The sequence below is a fragment of the Stegostoma tigrinum genome, chromosome 1 (assembly GCF_030684315.1).
Source record: "Stegostoma tigrinum isolate sSteTig4 chromosome 1, sSteTig4.hap1, whole genome shotgun sequence".
NCBI lineage: Eukaryota > Metazoa > Chordata > Chondrichthyes > Orectolobiformes > Stegostomatidae > Stegostoma > Stegostoma tigrinum.
In genome coordinates, this window is record NC_081354.1 from 98365302 (window position 1) to 98390854 (window position 25553).

At 41.0% G+C, this 25553-nt stretch overlaps 1 protein-coding gene across 1 annotated transcript; it reads left to right on the top strand.

The window, feature by feature from the left end:
• On the top strand, positions 1-23011 carry LOC125455921 (beta-klotho-like). The gene is made up of 5 exons (XM_048538487.2): positions 1-842; positions 15689-16187; positions 18957-19225; positions 19372-20551; positions 22565-23011. The coding sequence occupies exons 1-5, from the start codon at positions 90-92 to the stop codon at positions 22894-22896; spliced, it is 3033 nt and encodes a 1010-aa protein (XP_048394444.1). The 5' UTR covers positions 1-89; the 3' UTR covers positions 22897-23011.
• The last annotated feature ends 2542 nt before the right edge of the window (positions 23012-25553 follow it).

The window sequence follows — 25553 nt, forward strand, 5'->3', positions numbered from 1 at the left end:
TTCACTTTTAATGGAATCGGACGTGTGTCAGTTTTGTTTTGAACAAAAATGAACTGAATCAGGTGTGTTTTGGAACCCAGGCACACAGGATGAGTGACTGTGGGCTAAAGACACTTTTCATAGCTCTCTTTTTTCTTTATACTGGAGCCAATGTTACTGTTCAAGGAGATCCAGGGGCAGGAAAAGTTGTCTGGGGAAACAAATCGAGTCACAACGATATGAGGAACGGTGAGCTTTTCTTGTACGACACCTTTCCTAGAAACTTCATGTGGGGTGTGGGAAGTTCTGCATTTCAAATCGAAGGAGGTTGGAAGAAGGATGGCAAAGGACCTTCTGTCTGGGACAACTTTACCCACACTGAATACGTCAGATTTAACAATGCAACTGCAGATACTTCCAGTGACAGCTACACATTCTTCAATGAGGACTTGACGGCTCTCAAAAGCCTGGGAGTCACTTTTTATCTGTTCTCAATCTCCTGGCCCAGGCTATTTCCAAATGGATTGAAGGACTCTATCAATACCAAGGGTCTTCAGTACTACGACACGCTTATCAACTCCTTGTTAGAGAGAAAAATAACTCCCATTGTCACTCTCTACCACTGGGACCTGCCTTTGGCATTGCAAGAGCAGCACGGAGGCTGGAGCAGCAAGGCTATGATACAAATATTTAATGAATATGCTAAGTTCTGCTTTCAGGCATTTGGGGATCGTGTTAAGTTTTGGATCACAATTTACAATCCTTTCCTAATTGCCTGGCATGGATACAAAACTGGGAAATATCCCCCTGGATGGAAGGAGAAATCTGCAGCAATGTACACTGTAGGGCACAATTTGATTAAGGTAAACAAAATTGACATTTACTTTGTCATTTTTCCGATTAAATATTTTGGAAATTTTCTGAATTGCGCACAATGAAAGACATGCTATTGAAATTACTAGAGCACTGATTTTCAGAAATTTTAATCTGTTAATGAATCATTAATAATGGAGAATTGCATTCTTTCTCTTCCTTTTATAACGAAAACAGAAAGTGCTAGAGTTATTCAGCACATCTGTGGAGAGAGAGAAAGAAAATAAACATTTTGGATCAAATATGATATTCCTTCAGAGCACCGTGCAATTTCCAAATCCGTAGTATTCTTGTTTTTATTCTCCTGCTTTACACTGAAAAAATATTTTATCCCGGATGACAATTACATACTTTTTCACTTGCAGTCCACCTTTAATGTCCTCAGTCCACTTCAAGTGTGTCACTATTTTTCTCACATTTTTATTTTGTAAAGCAAACATGTATTTATTTCTTACTTTAATGGTGTTGCACGAATTCAAGGGGTTTCTCAACTCAAAGATTGAAATTGCTTATTCTGACTCACCTCTCTCAGCCTTTCATGATGGATAAGATGGGTCACTATATAAATACGAGTTATCCTTTGCAGGATGCCCTGACTCCAGATGAACATTAGTATTATGTAAAACGTTTCAAGATTTGTCTTGCGTAACTTCTAAGTTAAATAAGAAATGTTAATTAAATCGTTCATTATATAAAATTTAATTTCCAGATCTATCAATATTTATTTTACTGAAATTACTAAAAGCAGTCTACAGGGTCTGACAGGATTCTAAAGTGTTTCAAAACTGACTAAATTACAGCATGTGTGTCCAACCTTTGTTAAATTATACCTCATTCAGTTACTTAGCCTGGAATCTGTCTGGTGAGGAACACTAGTTGTGTAATATGAATTTTCTTTATTCTTTTGTGGGATGAGGTATCACAGCCTAGGCCAGCATTTATTGCTTATCCATATTTGCCCAGAGGATAATTAAGAATCAACTATATTGCTGTGGGTAGGCCAGACCAGGTATGCATGGCAGATTTCCTCCCCTGAAGGGCATTAGTGGACCAGATTCATTTCTTTTTACAACAATTGACAGTGGCTACATAATTGTCATTAGGCTCATTTTTAAACCTTGATCAAATTTCACCATCAGCCATGGCAGGATTTGAACCCATGTCCCCAGGACAAGACTCTGTATTATGAGTCCAGTGACCATCACCATTAGCCCAACCCCTCCCCAATGTCCCACTTACCAAATACATACCTTGGAGTAGCCAGGGAATAGTTACTACAAATTTGGAATGGGGCTTCTTTACACAGCACAACTGTGCATTCGATAACTCAATGGAAGTCGGTATCCCTCACCACGTCAACTTTTATTTACATATATGTAATACATGACACTGACCCAGCTAGCACACAGCCAGCTCCTAGAGTCAACAGTATCCCTGAGACTCCTGTTTATATCGTCAGCCAGGGTTCCCTGATTGAACCAGCTTAATAGCCCCAATCAGGGTACTGATATTCTATGAGATCCACTTGGGTAATCCTTTTACAATCACTATGTCCCTCCTCCTTTAAGTCCTGGACAAAGGCCTGTTCTTTTTCCTGTAACTTTTCCTGGGCCATTTTCCCACCAGGTCCAGTTCCTCCGATTGTACCTTGGAGACTCTCACCATGTACTAGACCATGGCCAGCCTCTTGCTCCTGGAGCATCTCAGAAGAAATTCATCTTTGTGTTCAGGTGGTAATGGTGTCAAGGCTCCATCTTGTCCTCAGAGGTTTCTTCAATGCTAGGTGGAGGAGAGAACCCAGAGGTTCTCATATTCTGCCAGATATTCTGAGGGGCTGGGAATGTTTTACCCTGATTCGTTTGCAAGGTTGCAGCTTTCATGTGGCCCATGTGCTTGTTCAGGACTTCCTCTCTGACCTGAACTTTGTACATCACATGACCTGACCTCATGTCAACCATGTCTCTTACCCATGCAGAGCCATTCCTGCTGTTTTAACACCAAACTTTGTCTCCTGAAGTAAATTGCCTCTCTCACTTAGAGGAATCCTGTGTATGGCATTGGTTTTCCTGATGCCATTTCACCACCCTCCACCCCACCAAAGTTGGGGAAGATCATTTTTAACCAAGTGGGGAGTCATCTTCCCATTGGCATCTCTACTGGAGCTGTCCCTGTAGTCGCGTGAGGGGTAAACAGGAACCGGGACAGTTTGGTACCAAGTGAACATGTAGACTGTTTCTTTAAGACTGCCTTCAAAGTTTGAACTGATCTTTCTGCCAGACCATTGAATGATGGATGATACGGAGCTGTCCTTACACACCAGATGCCATTGGACTTTAGGAAATACTCAAATTCCCGGCTGGTAAATGATCGCTTGTTGTCTGTACCCAACACCTCCGGGATTCTGTGTGTTGCAAAAGATGCTTGCAACTTTTCAATCGTCATCCGGTGTTTGACGAATGAATTTTGTACCCGTCCAACCCACTTTGAATGGGTTGAATGGCCTCCCAGGACACGTTCCAACATGTAACTGTACACACTCAGAATAAGAGCCCACTACTGAATTCAACCTGATTCTACGGGCGTCATGGCCCTGTTCGCTTTAAGTAGCCCTAACAAGGGTTTGTAGTCTGTCATTATTACAAATTTCTGTTCGCAATCGTATTGGTGAAACTTTCTCACATCAAAGACGACCCCCAAACCTTCCTTCTCTATCTGGGCCTATCTTTGTTCGGCATCAGCCAAAGTCCGGGAAGCATACGCTATTGGGCATTCCTCTTCGCTGGGCCATCGGTGAGCCACCACTGTCCCAATACCATACGGGGAGCATTGTGTGTCAGCTTGGGATCATAGTATACCAAAACTTTAGACAACGATAGCTGCTTCTTCATTTCCCTAAAAGCTACATCTTGGCCTCGAGACTATTTCCAAGGCTGATCCTTCTTCAATAGCAAATGTAACAGTGCCAGGACGGAGGCCATGTTAAGTATAAATTTTCCATAATAATTCATCAACCCCCTGCCTTAGAGAAACTTTTAAGCACTATGTCCAAGTTCTCTAAATGCTCTTTATTGGTCTTCCCAGTTTTTTGCATGTCATCCAGATAAATGGCACTTGGGGTGGACCTTGTAAAATGTTCTCCATCATCCCCTCGAAAATGATGCAGGCTGATGATACCCCAAAAAGCAGTCTCATATACCAGTACAAATCCTCATGGGTATTAATTGTAGCAGACAGCGTATAAGATTAACCTGGCTGGCCGCATTCCAATCACGACATGGCAGACTGGATATTTCCTATTTGAAAGTACTTTCATAATGGGTTATACAGAGGGTTTACTCTGGTCCTTTGATTTTGCAGCAGCATAATAATGAGCTGGAGGAGTGGGGACTCCTGTTCATTTTAAACTGCATCTTTTTCCTGGTATTTTCTTCCCACATTATCTGGGGTACAATTGTTGAGATGTGAAATAGGAGGAGCTTCCAATCACCAATCTCTGAGCCCTTCAAAAGTCCCAAACAGAAACTGACCACAATAGTAACTTATATCATTTTAAAATTTACAGAAATTTTCATTCCACATTTTAAGTTTTAAAAAAATCTAAAAGGTTGCTGCATCCATACAAACTTAAGTTTAGCTTATTGTTATTAATTACCGCTTAATATTTCCCATACGTCCAAAACAAAACTGTGTTACTCTGTGTTAATCATGTTTTCTCTTTCTTTATCTGCTCCTTTCCCCCTCAAAACTGTTGCATAACTTTTATCAATGGTTGAGAACTTTGCACAAGTGACACTCACCCTATAACCTTCCACAATATATCTTGTCTTGCTCGCTTCTCTGTAAAGCATTCCAGCTGCCAAGACAATTAACGTCTCCATTAAATAACAATTAAGGGACATAGAGAATGAGTACATGAGAGAATAAGTCCCAGTACAAGCCATCAATCATGTCAGGAGCAATGGTTCTTGGAATAGATAACAAAGTCTCACATGGACCACATATAATCCAAATTATAATTTGAACATTTATATACCAAGGAGAATTGTATGAAAGATGATAGGTATGAAAGTCCATAGTTATTCCTTGGGAGACCAACAAAACTACCACAAAATTTCACATCCCAAGTGCCTGGGTTATAACTTCTCCAAGTCAGTTGATAAAAAAAATTCTGCTGAATATGGAAATGAGCCATTAGACAAATTTCTGAAGGCGGTGTTATCAAAGGACATTAAGGAGAGAAATTATAGGAGATGATTGATGGCTCTGCACAGTTATGAACGCAGTTTTGAGCAGTTCGTGAGAAAGGTTGCCCAAAGGAACAATTTTAAAAGGATGAAAAAATTTGCCTTGATCACACTTCAGGGAATGCCAAAATGCTTTTAATCCAATGGGTTTTTGTTCTAAAGTGCAGCCATGTAATTTTGAAAGCATAAACAGGAAGTCAATATTCACATGGGAAGGTCTCATAAACAGTAAACCGAATGGGGAAAACTCCAAATACCAGAAACCCTAAATAAACGGAAATAACTGGAGACACACAGGGGCAGCCAATTCCTGCACAGCAAATAAAACAGATTATGACGGTTCAGGTACACAATTTCGGTGAATCGCCAACATTTTCTCTATTTGTCCCATAGGTGAGAGAAATGACGATTTAAACTGTTTTGTTTAGGGGTAATAGCTGTGGAAGAGTATAGTGAAATAGGACTGAACCTGCACAGCTTCACCAAGAGGAATCTGTTAGAATTCTTTGAGGAGGTAATGAGCCAGTTAGACAAAAGAGAGCAAGTGGACATGATCTATCTGGATTTCCAGAATGCTTGTGACAAGATACCGCACAGGAGGCTGTCAAATAACAAGTGTTGGGAGTGAAGTTCTGACAAGAATAGAGGATACAAATTTTTGGATCATTGTGGGATCTCTTCTGGGACAGATGTGACCACTACACAATTGGATGGGTTGCAGCTGAACTGGAGGGACCAATATTCTGGTGGGCAGATTTGCCACAGCTACCCAGCAGGGTTTAAACTAGTTTGCAAGGGGGTAGGACTCTAAGCAGTAGTGAGACGAGAGAATGTTGAGGCTGGTACAGAAACTTAGGACAGTAAATCAAGCAGACAAGACAGGCATGAGCACAGCAGAGAACAAGGAAAGGCTGATGAATTAAACTGCATTTATTTCAATGAATTTGTTTGGGGTGGCATGGTGATTAGCACTGCTGCCTCACACCACCAAGCACCCATATTCACCTCCAGCCTTGGATGACTGTCTGTGTGCAGTTTCCACGTGGGTTTTTTCTGCGTGCTCTGGTTTCCTCCCAGAATCCAAAGATGTGCAGGTTAGGTGAATTGGCTAGGTTAAATTGCCCATAGTGTGCAAGGATGCATAGGCTAGGTGGATAAGCTATGGGAAATGCAGGGATGCAGTAGATGGGTGAGTCTGCGTGAGATACTCTTTAGAGAGTTGGTATGGACTTGTTGGGCAGAATGGCCTGTTTCTACTCCATTGGGATTCAATGATCTATTTCTGCAATCACTTGTTTTAACATAATACAATGCAGACTATCAGGTCCAGGGATCTTGCTAGTGCGTAATTCCCTAAGTTTGCCTAGTATGTTTTCTTGAGCAACATTTAAGTTCCTCTCTCCACTCTCCCTTTTAGTCCTGATTTTCTATGATTAAGATGCATTTTCCCGTTGACAGGCTTAGTAGTGGAGTTTAGCATTCTATACTCATGGTTTAGCCAAACAGACAAAGAATAATCTATCTTCATTTATTGACAAAGCCAGGTGGGCATGAAGGTTGTAAGCAGAACACTAAGACCCTGCAAAGAGGTTCAGTGAATGGGCAGCAAGGTGGCAGATGGAGTGTGGAAATGTTAGGTTATTCATTTCTTAAGAACAGAAAAACATTTTTTTTTTAATTGTAAAACTGGTAAATGTTGGTGTTCTGAGAGACTCAGTTGTCCTTGTGCAGGTAAAATAAAAGTTAGCTTGCAGATACTGGAAGCAGAGTCGAAGGCAAATGACCTGTTCACCTCTAAAGCAAGGGGAATAGAATACATTTCAGAACAATGATGCAGATAAAATAATGATATTAAATCGGGCCAGTGCACGATGAAGAGAGAACAACCAGGTGCTAATGTTCCTACAATATTGCTGCTTATGCTCTACTGAATGTCAGAGGCCACACGAGAAGGGGATACTGTTGAAGTAACCTTGATGACTTACTTGTTGCAGTTCATCCTGTGGATTGTACTTACTGCAAACAGACTGAACTGATAGTGGAAATTAAGTCCAGTTGAAGTGGCACTTGTCAATCAAATTGTTTGATTGATGGCAACGAGCCACATATCACAGAGTAGCCATGTTGCCGTTATGATTGATCTAGAACGTTTATGGTTGAGGATTTAGTTATGATTGTGCTTGTACTGAAGGGGGGAACTGTAGTGGAAGGTAAAATGGAGCTGCCTATAAAATGTAAGGTAAATGTAATCTTGATCATTTTCTGCAGGCATTAGGTTAAAGTTAAAACCATCTTCCTCCCAAGGCTGCAATTTCTGATCCTGTTCATAGTCCATGTGGCCAAACAGTTCCAATCAATTTACCTGGAGCTATACCCACCACTACCTCCTAAGCACTTCTAACCAAATTGACTCAGTACTACATTATCTGATACATGAAAGTCCTGCTACCTGTTGTTTAAACAATATTTTGAACTTAAATATATTCCCACCATCACATTGAGGGAGACGCCAATATCCTCAACTTACATGGTGCTGGCAAAACACTGCCATAAATGAATGGAAGGCACAAATGTTTTTGCTCAAAATCGAAACAGAGGAACACACACAGGAATAGTTGCTATTATGCTGGGAGTTCACATGCAGTCTGCTTCATCTAACCTTTTACTTTGCATTCCCATGACAAGCAATAATCTTGCAGTAAATGCTGGGAGGGGAAGGAGTTATGCAAATAAACCTACATATTTCTGTTGTATGCAACTGCAGATACTTTCATGTTCCACTAAAGTGAACTGTGTTCAATATTAGAGGAGCAGGAAAGCTGACGTTATGGGTCAGGAGATAACAAGGTGTGGAGCTGGATGAACACAGCAGGCCAAGTAGCATCTTAGGAGCAGAAAAGCTGATGTTTTGGGCCTAGACCCTTCATCAGAAAAGGGGGAGGGGGAGAGGGCTCTGAAATAAATAGGGAAAGGGAAGGAAGCGGATCAAAGATGGATAGAGGAGAAGATAGGTGGAGAGGAGACAGACAAGTTAAAGGGGCGGGGATATAGCCTGTAGAGGTGAGTGTAAGTGGGGAGGTAGGGAGGGGATAGGTCAGCCCAGGGAGGACGGACAGGTCAAGGGGGCGGGATGAGGTTAGTAGGTAGGAAATGGGGGTGCAGCTTGAGGTGGGAGGGGACATGGGTGAGAGAAAGAACAGGTTAGGGAGGCGGGGACGAGCTGGGCTGGTTTTGGGATGCAGTGGAGGGAGGGGAGATTTTGAAGCTTGTGAAATTCACATTGATACCATTGGGCTGCAGGGTTCCCAAGCGGAACCCTTCTTCAGAAATACAAACAACTTAAATACAGCACCACCTAGTGGTTAATCATGAGAAAATATCAATCAGCTGGGCAGAAATATTTCTGAAATAGAATGATAGAAATGGTATAGCACAGAAGGGAGCCATTTGGCCCAGCTTGTCCATGCTGATCCAAAGACACCCAGGTGGCCTTTCTAATCCCATCTTCCTGCACACTGCCCACTGTCTTGCAGTTTGCAGCATGTAAGGTGCAGATCCAGCCACTTTTCAAAAGAGTTTATGATTCTCTGCCTCCATCACCAACTCAAGTGCTAATTCCAGACAGCCACCACCTTCTGTGTAAGAAAGATTTTTCTCACATCCTCTCTATTCCCTTTAACACTTTGGTTCAATCTATGACCCCTGGTTTTGATCAGCTAAGGGAAACAGATTCCTCCTGTTACCCTGTCTCTACCCCTCATAGTTATGTATCGCCCAATCTAATCACCCCTCAGCCTTCTCTATTCTAAGGGAAACAACCCCAGCCTCTCCATTCTCTCCTCATTCCTACAATTTTCCAGCCCTGGCAACATTTCACTAAATCTCCTCTGCAATCTCTCCAGAGCAATTATGTCCTTCTTGTAATGTTGTGATTAAAACTTCACACAATACTCAAGTTGTGGCCTCATCAGTGTCTTATATAAATTCATCATTATATCCCCATTTTTGTATTCTACACCTCTGCGAATGTACAAGCATTGTGTGTGTCTTCCTTACAACCTTATCTGCCTGTACTTCTACCTTAAGAGACCAGTGCACTTGCATGCCAAGATCTCTCACTTCATCTATGTCTCTCGGTATATTCCTGTTTATTGTGTATTCCCTTTTTCTGTTTTATCTCCTTCAAAGCATTACCTCTCACTTATCAGAATTGATCTCTATCTGCCACTTTCCTGCCCTCTCCACCAACTCATTTGTATCATTTTGGAGCTTACAGTTTTCCTCTACACTGTTCGCTAAATGGCCAATTTTTGGATCATCTGCAAATTTCCCAATTGTGCCCTCCTTTATTCAAGTTAAAATCATTAATGTGCAAAACAAACTCCAGGGGTCACAACATAGAGTTCTGCAGGAACACCACTTGAAACAGCTTTCCATTCACAAGGGCAGCCATCAACCATTACTGTTTGTTGTTACTAAGTCAACTTTGGATCCAATTCAACACATTACCCTGTGTCCATGGGCCTTTACTTTTTGACCAGTCTGTCATGTGAGACTTTGCGATTTGCCCTACTAAAATCCATTTGGACAACATCCACTGCACTACCCTCATCAATCATCTTTGTTACTTCCCCAAAGAATTCAAACAAATTTGTAACGTGTGACCTTCCCTCAAGAAAGCTAACTATCCCTGACTAGTCCATAACTTTCTAAGTGACAGTTAATCTGATCTCTCAAGATTGATTCTAACAAACTGCTCTCCACTGAAGTAAGTCTAACTCACCTATAATTATTTGGCATTTCCTTTCTGCCCTTTTTAAACAATGGAACTGCATTTGTATTCCTCCAGTCGTCCAGCATCTCATCTGTGTCTTGTGAAGATTGGAAAATAATCCTCCCTGGCCTCCTTCAACATCCTAGGGAACAATCCATCCAGCTCTGGCGACTGATGCACTTTCAAGCATTCCAACTCCTATAACACTTCCTCTCACTTTCTGATTATTTTGTCCAATATTTCACACTGCTCCTCTTGGGTTACTAATTCCACATTATGCCTTTCCTTTGTGAATAGAGTCAAAAAATTCATTTAAATTCTTCCCATATTCTCACACAAGTTCCCTTCTTCATCTCTGATAGGTCCTATTTTTACCCTTTCTATCCTCTTGCTCTTAATATACTGGTAAAACATCTTTGGTTTTCCTTTATCTTGCTTGCTAATGTATTTTCATGTCCTCTTTTTGATTTCCTATTGTTTTTTACTTGATCTCTGTACTTTCTATATTCCTCCAGGCTATCTGCAACGTTGAGTTTTTTGTAACTATCATAAGCTTTCCTTTTCTGTTTAATCTTCCCCTCTATTTTTCTAGATTTGGCAGTACCGTTCTTATTTTTGGAGGTACATGTCTATTTTATGCCCCAAGGATTTCAATTTTTCGTGCTTCCCATTAATTTACCACTGATTTGCCCATGAGCAACCTTGTCCAGTCCATGTAAATCAAATCACTTCTCAGTGTTGTAGAATTTGCCTTCTCCCAGTCTAAAACTTTTAAACTTTTATTCCCGATGTATCTTTGGCCTTTTCCATAATAATATGAAATCCAATCAAATCCCCAACATAGTCAGCCACTGTCATTTTACCCACTTTCTCATCTTCATTTCCAAAAACTAATTCCAGAATTCCTCCTCTTCTTGTGGGGCTTCTCATGTACAGTTTGAAAGAATATTCCTGGACACGCTACATGAATTTCTCATCCTTGATGCCCCCTATATTGTTTAAAACCCAGTTAATAGTGCAGTTAAAATCTCCTACTATTATTGCCCTGTTATTCCTGCAGGCAAAAATTCATTTACATTTATGTTCTTCTAGCTTCCCCCACTATTTGGGTGTTCGTAACATACTTCTAATCATCCAACTGCCCCTTTTTTTTATTCCTAAACTCAACCCATAAAGTTGAATTTGTTAACACATTTAGTATATTATCCCTCCTCATGATTGTAATTGATTCTTTAACCAATACTGTACCCTACACCTCTTCTATCCTGCCTAATAACTCTATACCCAATGATACAGAGTTGCCAATTTCCCCCTCCTTTAGCCCATTTTCTGTTGTAGTAATGACACCTTTCTGACATGTGTCCATCTGTGCCCTTTGTTCATTTACCTTGTTTGTAATACTCCTTACACTGAAGTACAACATACTTTGTTTTAACTGGCACCTTGCCAACAGCACACTTGTTAAGCCAACAAAAAATAAATACTTCAAATACAAGGATCAGCTATGGTTCCTACGTGTCCTGAAATCACTGGCTGTACACTCTCCTGCTCTGGAATGTCCTGCAGGTGTTCTGTGGCGCCCTGACCCCGGGACCAGGGAGACAAAATATATTCCTGGATTCATATCTGCAACCACAGAATCACCTGCCTGTACCCTTTATTATTGACTCCCCTATCACTATCGTCCTGCCGCTCATTTTCCTCCCCTTCTGTGCAGCAGAGCTACCTATGATGCCGTGAACTTGGCTGATGCTGCTTTCCCCTGAGAAGACAGCTCCCCACGACAGTATCCAAAGCTGTATATCTGTTTCAGAGGGGGATGACCACAGAGGACTCATGCATTTCCTTCCTGAGTTTGTACTTCGCCTGATGGTCACCCATTCCCCTCCTACCTGTGTAAACCTCACTGGGATGTAACCACCTCACTATGTGCTGTCCACAACATTCTCAGCATCCCTTATTTCTCATATTGCAAGAGGATCTAGGGTGCCCTCTCTTTAGATTAAGCTAGTATATTCCCTTTAACAGAATTTAATTAAGCTAGGGACCTTCCTTTGTTTCAAAAACTTCTATTACAATGAAAAGTCCCTACCTTCATTTACACTAATATATCATGCTTTAAAAACTGTTAAAAAAATACAATGCAGTTATCACTTACCAATTGGGTTGTTTTCTTTAGGACCATGTCACTTTCTGAACTCCAGTACGAAGACTGCAGGCTACATTCAGCCTTTCAGCTTCACCTACTCCCTGACTCACCTAACTCCCTGTTATCATCCAATTCCAAGCACTCTCATTTCGACAAGTAACACTCACAATGCAGCACAGGAAATGTCATTCCTAAAAGTCTCATTGCTCGATTCACACAGTGACCGATATTTTTGTTTTCTGAAAATGTAGTCATATTATGGTAATGTAACGAGATTAGTAATCCAGTGGCCCAGGTTCTAGTGTCATAAGTCAGAAGTGACAAAAAAAGATTGATGAAGGCAGAGCGGTGGGCATTGTCTATATAGACTTCAGTAAGGGGTTTGACAAGTTTCCGCATGTTAGACTGATCTGCAAACGTTAGATCACATCGAATTCAGGGAGACGTGAATAAGTTTGCAGATGACACCAAAATGGAGGTGTTGTGGACAACGGAGAAGATTCTTTCAGATCACAACAAGACCTTGATCAGATGGGCCAAGGAGTGGCACGTGGAGTTTAATTTAGATAAGTGTGAGGTGTTGCATTTTGGTAAGGTAAATCAGGGCAGGACTCATATATTTAATGGTCTTGGGGGGTACTGCTGAACAGAGACCTTGAGTGCAGGTTCATAATTCTTTGAAAGTGGAGTCACAGATAGACAGGATAGTGAAGAAGGCATTTGGTATACTTGCCTTCATTGGTCAGTAAATCGAGTGTAGGAATTGAGATATCATGTTGCAGCTGTACAGGACATTGCTTAGGCCACTTTTAGAATACTGTATTCAGTTCTGGTGTCCCTGCTACAGGAAAGATGTTGTGAAACTTGAAACAGTGCAGAAAAGATTTAAAAGGGTGTTGCCAGGGTTGGAGGATTTGAGTTACAGGGAGAGGCTGAATAGGCTGGGGCTATTTTCCCTGGAGCATTGGAGGTGAGGCTTGCACAATTACAACGTTTAAAAGGCATCTGGATGGGTACGTGATTAGGAAGGGTTTTATAGGGATATGGGCCAAATGCTGACAAATGGGACTGTATTAATTTAGGATATCTGATCAGGATGGACGAGTTGGTCCAAAGTAGTCTGTTTACATGCTGTACAACTGTATGACTAAATCCTGGTGGAATTAGCACAGCCGCTGGTCAAATTTAAATTCCAGTTCTTATAAAATCTGAAATTTAAACATGGCTTCATTCATGGCAATCATGAATCTATCACTAGTTGTTATCAAAACCCATTCAGTTCACCAAAGTTCTTTTGGGAATGAAACTGCTGTCCTTACCTGGTCTGGCCTACATTTGACTCCCAACAGTGGTTGACTCTGAACTGCCCTCTGGGCAATTAGGGATGGGCAACAAATGCTGGCCTAGACAGAGATGCCTACATTCTGTGAATGAATAATAAAAAAAATTCTTATGTTTCTCACATTTTTATAAATGACCTGGATGAGGGCATAGAAGGATGGGTTAGTAAATTTGCAGACGACACTAAGGTCGGTGGAGTTGTGGATAGTGACGAAGGATGCTGTAGGTTGCAGAGAGACATAGATAAGCTGCAGAGCTGGGCTGAGAGGTGGCAAATGGAGTTTAATGCAGACAAGTGTGAGGTGATGCACTTTGGTAGGAGTAACCAGAAGGCAAAGTACAGGGCTAATGGTAAGATTCTTAGCAGTATAGATGAGCAGAGAGATCTCGGTGTCCATGTACACAGATCCTTGAAAGTTGCCACCCAGGTTGACAGGGTTGTTAAGAAGGCATACAGTGTTTTAGCTTTTATTAATAGAGGGATCGAGTTCCGGAACCAAAAGGTTATGGTGAAGCTGTACAAAACTCTGGTGCGGCTGCACTTGGAGTATTGTGTACAGTTCTGGTCACCGCATTATAAGAAGGATGTGGAAGCTTTGGAAAGGGTGCAGAGCAGATTTACTAGGATGTTGCCTGGTATGGAGGGAAGGTCTTACGAGGAAAGGCTGAGGGACTTGAGGTTGTTTTCATTAGAGAGAAGGTTGAGAGGTGACTTAATTGAAACATATAAAATAATCAGAGGGTTAGATAGGGTGGATAGGGAGAACCTTTTTCCTAGGATAGTGACGGTGAGCACGAGGGGGCATAGCTTTAAGTTGAGGGGTGAAAGATATAGGACAGATGTCAGAGGTAGTTTCTTTACTCAGAGAGTAGTAAGGGAATGGAACGCTTTGCCTGCAACGGCAGTAGATTCGCCAACTTTAGGTACATTTAAGTCGTCATTGGATAAGCATATGGATGTACATGGAATAGTGTAGGTTAGATGGGCTTGAGATCGGTATGACAGGTCGGTACAACATCGAGGGCCGAAGGGCCTGTACTGTGCTGTAATGTTCTATGTTCTATATACAAGCTCCTATTTGCTCCCTCCATCTGTCACACACTCTATCTCTCCCACACTCTCCGCTCCTCCTCTGTCCACATACAAACTTTCTCTCTCTCTACATCACCCACTGATCCATTCTCACATTCACTCTCCCCCTGGCCCTATGAGGCTTCAATACTTCCATGCTCCTCTTGCACTTTCTCTCTGGTGTTGTCTGGTGTTGGAGGTCCCCTAGTGGCCGGAGGCTATTGGTGCCAAAGGGTTGTGAATCTGTGGAATTCCCTGCCCTGTGACATAGTTGAGGCTTCCTTTTGGATGTTTTTAAAGCTAAGATAGAAAACGTTTTGAACAGTAAAGGAATTAACGGTTATGGTGAGAGGGTGGGTAAGTGGAGCTGAGGCCATGAGAAGATCAGCCGTGATCTTATTGAGTGGCAGAGTGGGCTCAACGGGCCAGATGGTCGACTCCTGCTCCTGGTTCTTATCTGCCTCTGTGGGTTTGTTGTGACCTCCCCGGCTCAAGCTGCCGTCATGTACTCTTTCAATGGATGACAGAAACGTAGCTGGTTAGCCGGGTGGGAGTGAGGCCATGTGCAGAGTGGATGGACCCTGTAGAAACTGAAGAGAAGCCACTCACAAGCACATTGCCCAGATAGTAACTACTCACTGCTTACAAAAAGCTTTCTTTATGTTGCCACTGTTTCTTTTGCAAATCACCTTAAATTGGCTTCCTCCATTTCTAGTTCTTTCTCTTTTAAAGCAGTGGTTCTCCCAATCATACGTTTGTATACCTCTATCAGATTTCCTCTTATCCTCTTTTCTCCAATGATGATAGTGCCAATTTTTCCCATCAATCTACAGAACTGAAGTACCTCATCCTTAATTCTCATTAATCTTTTATGCACTCTCTGTAATGTCGTCACAATCATACAATCATAATGTAGGTTTCCGGAGAGAATATCAGTCTAGAGTGGCATTTATCTGTAACAGCAAAATATACTGACCTAAAGAACTATCGTAATGCCAAATATTTAAGAGTAGTGGAAGCAGTTAACATTTCAAGTACAGTGACCTTGCTTCAGAACTGGAGGTCTGAAGAACAGTTACTGGACTCAAAATGTAAACTTTGCTTTTGGTCTACAGATGCTGCAAGACCTGCTGAGTTTCTCCAGCAATTTCTGTTTTTTGTTTCATATCTCCAGCACCAGCCATTCTTTGTTTTATGTAAAAGTAGTCTTGAATCTCTGGTCTGATTTGCTATGATTGATTTTTTTTTTCTGACAGGCACATGCTACTGTCTGGCACACTTATGACAGGCAGTTTCGCAAGTTGCAGAAAGGCTCTGTGTCCATAATATTGGGCTCCCATTGGCTCGAACCAAAGAATAATAGCTTCAACTATAAGAGTTTCCAGACATCTATGGACTTTGTGCTAGGGTGGTTTGCGAAACCAATCTTTGTCGATGGTGACTACCCTGACAGCTTGAAAATGCAAAAACCTTTGCCTACATTCACTGAAAAAGAAAAGAGCTTTGTTAATGGAACTGCAGATTTCTTTGCATTTTCTTTTGGTCCAAATATCTTTCGATCGCTACCAGACAGTCTCAAACTTAAAGATTGTGAGTCTCTCCATCTTGGCCGGGTCCTGAAGTGGATAAAGTTGGAATACAACAACCCCAAGATCTTAATTGCCGAGAATGGATGGTTTTCTAATAGCTATGTTAAAACAGAAGACACAATTATTATTTATCTTATGAAAAAATTCATAAATGAGTTATTAAGGGGTGGGTATATTTTGCTGTGTTAACATCTTTACTCTGTATATTCATTATCAACAGACTATCTTGTTATTTTTACCTATATTTTAATTAATGATCAAAGTAAAGTTATAACTGTTAATACTGTAAATGAATGTTACTTTCTTGTTATGGAAACAAGATTGAGTTATTACTCAAACTTTTACACACAAGTCTTGACAGAATGTTCCTAGTTTACATTATGAGTCAAATGGGGAGCAGAAGATGAAATGAGTTTTGCAGTGAACAAGTGTGTTGTCCTTTGACTTCTGGGCTTGAAACTGTCCCAGAGTTTTCCCTTTATTCTTTAATGGGATGTTGGCATCTCAAGCAAAGCCAGAATCTGTTGCCCATTCCTAATCGCTCCGGAGAAGATGGTGGTATACTGCCTGAATGAACCACTGCAATGCTTGATGTGTAGGGGCTGCCACAATGGTCTTTGGAAGCAAGTGCCAGCATGTTCATCCAAGTAATGACGATATAGTTCCAAGACATGATGGTGTGTGGCTTGGTAGAGAACTTGTAAGTTTTGGTGTTCCCATGTATCTGCTGGCCTTGTCTGTCCAGTTGGTGGAGTTTCAGGTTTGTACGGGGCTTGGTTAGTTGGTACTGTGCATTTTATATACTTTATACACTGCTAGCACTGTGCCTTGGTGGAGAGTGATGAATGGGTTCTTGATCAAATTGTCTGCTATGTATTGGATGATATTGGACATCTCAAGTGTTGTTGGAGCTGCACTCACCCAAGCAAGTGGAAAAGTATTCCATCACTGATTTGGGCCTTGTAGATGGTTGACAGGTTTGGGGAGTCAGGAGGTGAAAGACTCACAGCAGAATTCCTAGCCTTTAACTTGCACTTGTAGTTACAATACTTGTAAGACTGGTTCAATTCATTTTTGGGTCAATGGTAGTCCCTAGGATGTTGATAGTGGATAATTCAGAGATGGTAATGCTGTTGAATATCAAGAGGTGATAGAGATGATCATTGCCCAGCACTTGCGTGGCACAAATGTTACGTGCCACTTGTGAGCCGAAGTCCTTGGTCTTGCTGTAGAAAGACACAAATTTTCCAGTATCTGAGAAGTCATGAATGGTGCTAAACATTGTGTAGTCATTGGTAAACATACCCACTTCTGACCTTGGAGGGAAGGTCGTTTAGGAGGCAACTGAAGATGTTTGGGCCTAGGAACTCCTTGGGAGACGTTCTGGGAGTGAGGTGATTAACGTCCAACAACCACAGCCATCTTCCTTTGTGCTAGGCATGACTCCAACCATCAGAGAGTTTTCCCCTTGACCTTCATTGATCCCAGTTTTGCTAGGGCTCCTTTCTGCCACCCTTGGTCAAATGCTGCTTTGATGTGAAGGGCAGTCATTTTCACCTCACCTCTTGAGTTCAGCTCCTTTGTCATGCTTGGATCAAGGCTGTAATGAAGTCAGGAGCCAAATCAACCTAGTCATCCTTAGATCCTTAGCCTGTGATTCTTGGTTCTAGACTCCATTTTATCGTCAGTCCCCAAGACTCACTATCACCCACTTCCCACTTTCACCATAATACACTCCCCAATCTTACTATTGCTCACTTAGAACTATCCACACCCCCTTCTCACAATCTTTACTTACACTCACCTTCATCCACCGCTCACTATCACTAATTTACTGTCATCTAATCCCCACTCTCACTATCACCCACTCAGTATCAACCATTCGACACTCAGTTATAACTCACCGTCACCCACTCCTGACTCTACCGTTCATTTCCCACTCTCGCTGTCGTTCACTATTGCCAATCCTGCATCTTCACTATCATTCACATTTCTAATTCTCACTATCACCCAATCTTTTACTATTTCACATTTTTGTTATCTTCCAGTCTGCGATTTCTCTATCATCATTAAATGGTAGATTTTGATATGAGGTGTTCCAATCAAAGCAGAACAATGGTGGAAGGTAGAAACTTGCCTGACCCAAAGAAATTTGGAGCATCAGTGTCTCTAGATTATTTCTTTACATCTCCTAAAATAAGCAAAGTTAAAAATTCCTCCGTTGAAAAAATAGAATAAAAGTTGTAAATCTCTTGATAACTGTTCCCTGAACCTCTTCAGTGGCTTAACCGATTATAACTGTAAGGAGAAAAGTTATTCAGTGTAAACATATTTCCGAAGACAGATGGGGTGCTAGAGTTGGTTTCATTGCCTCTGGATTAGGGGGTAAAGATGTGCCAGTGTCCCAGTCCTACAAATTAAGTGGCTGCTGCAAGTGCATGTATTTAAATTTTAGGTGAGGATGGGATTGTGCTCAGCTGTGAGAAAATCAGACATTGCTGGTCCTGTTCTGAAGGGTCACTGGACCAGAGACATTAACTCTGTTTTCTCTCCACAGATGCTGCCAGACCTGCTAATTTTTCCAGCGATTTCTGGTTTTGTTTCTGGTGTCCAGCATATATAGTTCTTTGATTTCATGCTTAATTATATTGCATCCCATCATTGAACATCTTACAACACTCACAGTCACACAGGAATAAACAGTACTTGGACAAGAATGAGAATTTGCCTAGCACACACAGGAACTAGACTCTAGGAAAAAATAGTTAATGCTTTCAAGCATCAAGGGGAGAAACAAGTACGAAGTGAATTTTTGTAGAATGTAAACCGGATAATGTGAAATTTAAAAAAATTACAAAGAAAGCTTATATGTAAAGTACATCAATAGTCCCTAATACCTTTTGATATTAAGTTGGTTTATTTTCATCCTGGTCAGCTATTCGCTTTGATGGAGTCAATGTGTTTGGATATACTGCTTGGTCCCTTCTGGATGGCTTTGAATGGCAGTTTAACTATAATATTAGAAGAGGATTATTTTATGTGGATTTCAACAGTAAGAACAAGTCCAGGATTGCAAAATCCTCTGCATACTTCTATCAACAGATTATTGAACAAAATGGCTTTCCAGTTACTGAGATAAGCCAAAGAGTGAATGGACAATTTCCATGTAACTTCTCCTGGGGAGTTGCAGAAACAGACATGCAGGTAAAAAAAAAAATCTCTCTTGTCTGAATTACAGAGGTCATTTTCAATTTTCAATTTCTCACTGAAATTTTGATATCGGAAAATTACAAGTTTGTTTGTCACATCCAAAATGTAAGCCTCCTGTTTACTTTATTTTTTGATTCCAGGTAAACAATGTGGTTTTGTCCCCTGAATTTGTTGACAACAACCTTTACCTTTGGAACCGTAGTGGAGATCAGAAACTATACAGAGTCAGTGGAGTAACTATGTGGCCTCATCCATTTAGGTGCACTGATTTCAGGAACTTCAAGCAACATGTGGCATCAGTGAGGAAGATGAATGTATCTCATTACAGCTTTGCTTTCAAGTGGGCCAAGATTCTACCCAACAGTGATCTGTCCAGTGTAAATAGAAGTATTCTAACTTATTATCGTTGTATTATCACAGAACTTTTAAAACTGAATATTGCCAGCACTGTCACTTTGTATCATCCAGTATCTGGTGATATTGACTTACCTGTACCGCTGCTGAATAAGGGAGGATGGCTCAACAGAGAAACTTCAGTTGCTTTCAATGATTATGCAAAACTATGCTTTCAAGAATTTGGCAACTTGGTCAGATTGTGGCTCACTATGAATGAACCAAATATAAATGTTCAGAGAATTCCTGACACTTACAGGGCAGCACATAACATGATCATTGCTCATGCTCTAGCCTGGCACACCTACAACAGAGACTACAGAAATAAGTACCACGGACTTGTGTCTCTGACATTGCGTGCAGACTGGGCAGAACGAGCAAACCCCTTTCTCACATCACATCACAGAGCTGCCGCGAGGCTCCTGCAATTCCAAATAGCCTGGTTTGCAGATGCCATTTTCAAGACTGGAGATTATCCACATAAAATGAGGGAATATATCCTCGTTAAAAATAAGAAACGTCTCTCCAGTTCCTTCTTACCGTATTTCACTGACGAAGAGAAACAGATGATTAAAGGAACTGCTGACTTCTTTGCGATCAGTCATTTTACCACAAGGTTAATCTTACACCAGTCCAAAAATGGAACCAAGTATGAAATGGACCATGATGCGAGTTTGTTAAGAGATGTAACACTGTTGACATTTCCATCCTCCTCGCATTTCTTCTTTCCTTTTCTCCCGCACCGCCGAACTCATTCTGAGATGGCAGTTGCACCATGGGGGATACGTAAAGTCCTACAATGGATTAAATCACACTATGGAAATATGGACATTTATATCATGGCCAATGGAGTTTGGGACAGCTCCAGCATCAATGATCCATTTCGAATATATTATCATAAAAATTATATCAATGAGGTTTTAAAAGGTGAGTCCTAGTATTTATACATATTTTCCAATCAACCTATTCAGAAATATTAGTACATATATCTGGAGCAGATTAGACTTGACTTGGTTCCCCCTAATCCAGAGGTAAGGACATTACCAATGCACTACAACGGCCCTGCCTACTATTTATATACTTAATGAAGAAACATTATTAAAACTTGTCATCCATGGTTTAGGTATCTTAGGCACCTCAGATGATAACTCAGCTGTCAAAGAGTTTCCTATTGATGCCAAATGCCAAAAAATATATCAAATAAAACAGGTACTCAGAGCTTCCCTGAGGCTTAGATCTTGAGTGGTCCAAGAGTTCACAGCCACTCTAAAGTCAACTGGTTTCAGCTCTGATTGGCTTCAGCTAATTGCAGTAAAGGTCAGCCAAATTTCCTGTTCATGTTTGCTGTCTAGGGGTCCTGCTGAGAAATATGAATGGTTCGATACTGACCTCAGTTACAATTATAGATAATACAATGATGAGTCCAGTTTTGGTAAAGTATAGAACATTTTGTTTTTATTCACTGGGCATGGGATGTGGGTGTCACTGGCTGGCCAGCATTTATTGCCCGTTTCTGGTTGTCCTTGAGAAGATAGTGGTGAACTGTCTTCTTAAAGCCACTACAGGCCATGTGTTGTAGGTATACCCACAATGCCATTAGGGATGAATTTCCAGGATTTTGACCCAGTGACAGTGAAGGATGGGGATATATTTCCCAGTCAGGATGGTGAGTGGCTTGGAGGGGAACTTGCTGCTGATGGTATTTCCATATATCTGCTGCCCTTGTGATTATAGATGGTATTGTTGTGAACTTGGATGGTGTGGCCTAAGGAGCTTTGGTGAATTGCTGCAGTGCATCTTGTAGATAGTACACACAGCTGCATTGTTGGTGGAGGAAGTGAATGTTTGTGGGAGTGGTGCCAATCTATCGGCTACTTTGTCCTGGATGGTGTCAATCTCTTCTTGAGCTGCACCCATCCAGCAGGCATGTTCACATACAAAAATGCTGACAGCATGAGATGGGAGAAAGGAAGAAAGGGGAAAACACTTGAAAAGTAAATAAGTGAAAGCATTCAGACAGAGATAGAAAGTTTATGTTCAATGCTTCAAGATACCACTCTATGTTTGGTTTCACTGCAGCTGAGAAGGTGCAAAATTAGCTTGTTCAACATGAGTTTAAAACCTTTACGTTTTGATCTTCTCTTCAAATTAATTTTCAATAGAACAGCTGTTGCCTGATTACAAAATAAATGTATGTTAGTAATAGATGTTGTGGCATTGAATTACACAGAACAGGCAGATCACACAGTCCATCCTTGATCGATGCTGAGTCTATGAACAGAGAAAGGAAAACTCAGTTGGAGAATTTCTGTTTCTAATTCCATTAATTCTTATAGGAAGAAACCATGTTTAAAGAATGAGTGAAGTGAGGAGTGGGCTCAGAAATAAAGACAAATAATGGGCTGCCACAGAGAAGGCTCTGTTAGGTCTGGCAATTTTAAAACTAGATACATCTCCATTGCTGGATGAAATGTATCCCAGGCTATTGTGTGAGCTATGGGAGGAAATTGCAGGGGTGCTGGCTATAATTTTCCATTCTTCTCTGACCATAGGAGAGGTGCTAGAGGACCGGAGGACAGCTAACGTGGTACTGTTATTCAAGTAGGGAGACAGGGATAAGTCAGAAAACTACAGGCCAGTCAGTTTGACCTCAGTGGTAGAGAAACTATTGGAAGCAATTCCGAGGGACAGAATAAATCTGTATTTGGAGAGACAGGGATTAATCAAGAATAGTCAATATGATTTTGTCAAGGGAACATCATTTCTGACCAAATTTGATGAATTTTTTGAAGATGTAACCAGGTGCTTAGATAAGGGCCATGGATTTGACACAGTCTAATTGTGCTTCAGCATGGGTTAGAAAGAAATATATTTTGAAACGTTTTGCTATGCAAGAATTAATTTTTTTTTGAGAAACAAATTATTTTCTTTTGTCCACAGCACACCTACTAGACCATGTCAACGTCAGAGGATACTATGCCTTGAAATTAAAAGATACAAATCGAGACGACCAATACGAAACCTCCCTCAATGTTTCTGAACCAAAGACTTCAATTGAGTTTTACAACAAACTGATCAGGGCTAATGGATTTCCTTTGGGAATGTCAAGCAAACAATGTGCTATGGATGATAGACCGAGGCACTGTCTTATGTGCGTACTCATAAAGGAAAAAAAAGTATTTATATTCTTTGGATTCTGTCTTCTGCTCACCACTGCACTGCTTGCTACGATCATTTTCATACACCAGAAAAGACAACGAAAACCATGCTGATCCAAATATTTTAACATATAGGTGTACTTGGTTTTTACAATTTTACATTAGACTTTATTGTATCTATAGATGTTTTTTAACTTGTGCTTTATGGCAGATATATTTCTTCATGTGAAGTGGCAATTTAATATATTAATAAAACTTGAATGTAGTATTTACGTCACTATTGTTTTTCACGTTTTATTTTTTGAAAACTTCCTTAATTTTAAAAATCTCATCTTGCCTCCCTTCCAAAAAGACTTTAAGTCGGAAGCTATTCCGTGGCTACCATCGGCCCTCTGACTCACAGACCCTCTCAGCACAGTCTCTTAGATTTCGAGTTCACTACTCACAGCCCAGATGGGACTATTGCCTCTTTAACAGTTTCATAACTTGTGGTCTCTTCTGCTGTACTTTTTGAAACACTCTTTGCCATTAAGGTCCAAACATGTTTTGGCTATTCCATCTGTCTGAATAACTTTGTAAAGTAAGTGAAATATCTTTTAGAGAGTCATACAGCATGGAAACAGACCCATCTGCCCAATTCATCCATTTGACCAGGTTTCCTAAACTGAACTCGTCCTATTTGCTTGCATTTGACTCATTACTCTCTAAACCTTTCCTCATTGTACACCTGTCCAAATGCCATTTAAATGTTGTAACTGTACATGTTTCTACCACTTCCTTTAGCAGCTCATTCCATATATGCACCATCCTCTGGTGTGAAGAAGTTGCCCCTCAGTTGCCCCTTAAATCTTTCCCCTCTCACCTTAAACCTATGCCCTCTAGTGTTGGATTTCTTTACCATTGGGCAAAAACCTTGGTTAATCACCTTATTTATGCACCCATGATGTATAACCATCAAAAACATCATCCGTCAGCCTCCTACACTCCCAGCATAAAACTGGAAAGAAACTCACAGCTTATCCAGCCTCTCCTTATAACTCAAACTCTCCAGTCTCAGTAACAATGTTGTAAATCCTTTTTGCACCCTTTCCAGTTCAATAACATCTTCCGTATAGCAGGGCAAGCAGAATTGTATGCAGTATTCCTAAAGTGGCTTCACCAATGTCTTGTATAATCGTAACATGACACCCTGACACCATTTTCAAGAAACTATGTACCTGCATCCCGAGGTCTTTCTGTTCAACAAAACTCCTACAAATAACTGTCTAATTCCTGCACCGATTTGCCTTACCAAAATGCAACAACTCACATTTATCTTAATTGAATTCCATCTGCCATTCCTCAGCCCAGTGGTCCAGTTGATTAAGATCCCATCGTACACTTAGATGATTTTCTTCACTATCCACCAATTTTGGTATCATCCACAAACCATACTAATCAAACCATATGCACCATCCCCCTCTCTGATGAAGGGTCTAGGCCCGAAACGTCAGCTTTTGTGCTCCTGAGATGCTGCTTGGCCTGCTGTGTTCATCCAGCTTCACACTTTATTATCTCTGTCCCTAATTAGTATTTGTCTTTCCAACTCTACATAGATTGTGTCTCTCAGAGTCCACTCCGACAACTACTGATGTCAAGCTCATCAGTCTATAGTTCCCTACCATCTCTTTGCATCTTTTCTGAAATAATGGCTCCATTTTCCCAGATCTTCACCTGTAGTTGTTACTAATACAAGCATGTCTGCTGGACCCCTGCAATTTCTTCAATAGACTCTCATGATTTCCTGGGATACACCTGATCAGGTCCTTGACATTTATCTACCTTTATGCATTTTACGACATCCAGCACCTCCTGTTGTGTAACAGAGTCACAGAAATGTACAGCACAGAAACAGACCCTTCAGTCCACCTTGTCCATTCTGGCCAGATATCCTAAATTAATTTAGTCACATTTGCCAACATTTGGCCCATACTCCTCTAAACCCTTCCTATTCATTTACCCATCCAGATGCCTTTTAAATATTATCATACCAGCCTCCACCAAATCCTCCGGCAGCTCATTTCCATACACACACCATCCTCTGCATGATAAAGTTGCCTCTTGGGTCCCTTTTAAATCTTTCCCCTCTCACCTTAAACCTATGCCCTCAAGTTTTGGACTTCCCTACCATGGTGAAAAGACCTTGGCCATTCAGGCAATGGTTTAGTGGTATGCCAGTATGGTGGTAAAAGAATCTGCTGAGTGCATCTCACTTTCAAACTGCTGTTTAACTTCGAAAATGGTGAGAGTGACAGTTTCTCTGTGGAGGCCAGCCACAGCCAAGGTCATAGCAATATGGGCATTTCAGCCAGTCAGGGAAGGAAGAAGTGTGCAAGGGCAATAGTGATAGGGATTTGTTTATAAAAGGAGTAGATGGGTGCTTCTGTGTCTGTAGATATTAGTCCAGAGTACTATATTGCTTTCCAGATTCTAGGTCAAGGCTGTCATAGAATGGCTACAAGACATTCACAAGGGTGAGAATAAACAAGTTATGACAATGACATAGGTAGATATAGAAATGAGGTCCTGCCACAGGTAAAAAATTGAAAAACAGGACTTCAATGGTAGTAATCTCCAGATTACCCGATGCTACGTGGTAGTGAGTATAGGAATAGAAGAATAGAATATGGCAGGAGGGGTTGCTGTAGTTTCCTGCAGAACTGGGACTGTACTTGAAGGAAGTGAAAGTATAAATTGGCTGGATTATATGTGAACGTGAACAGGCCCATCAT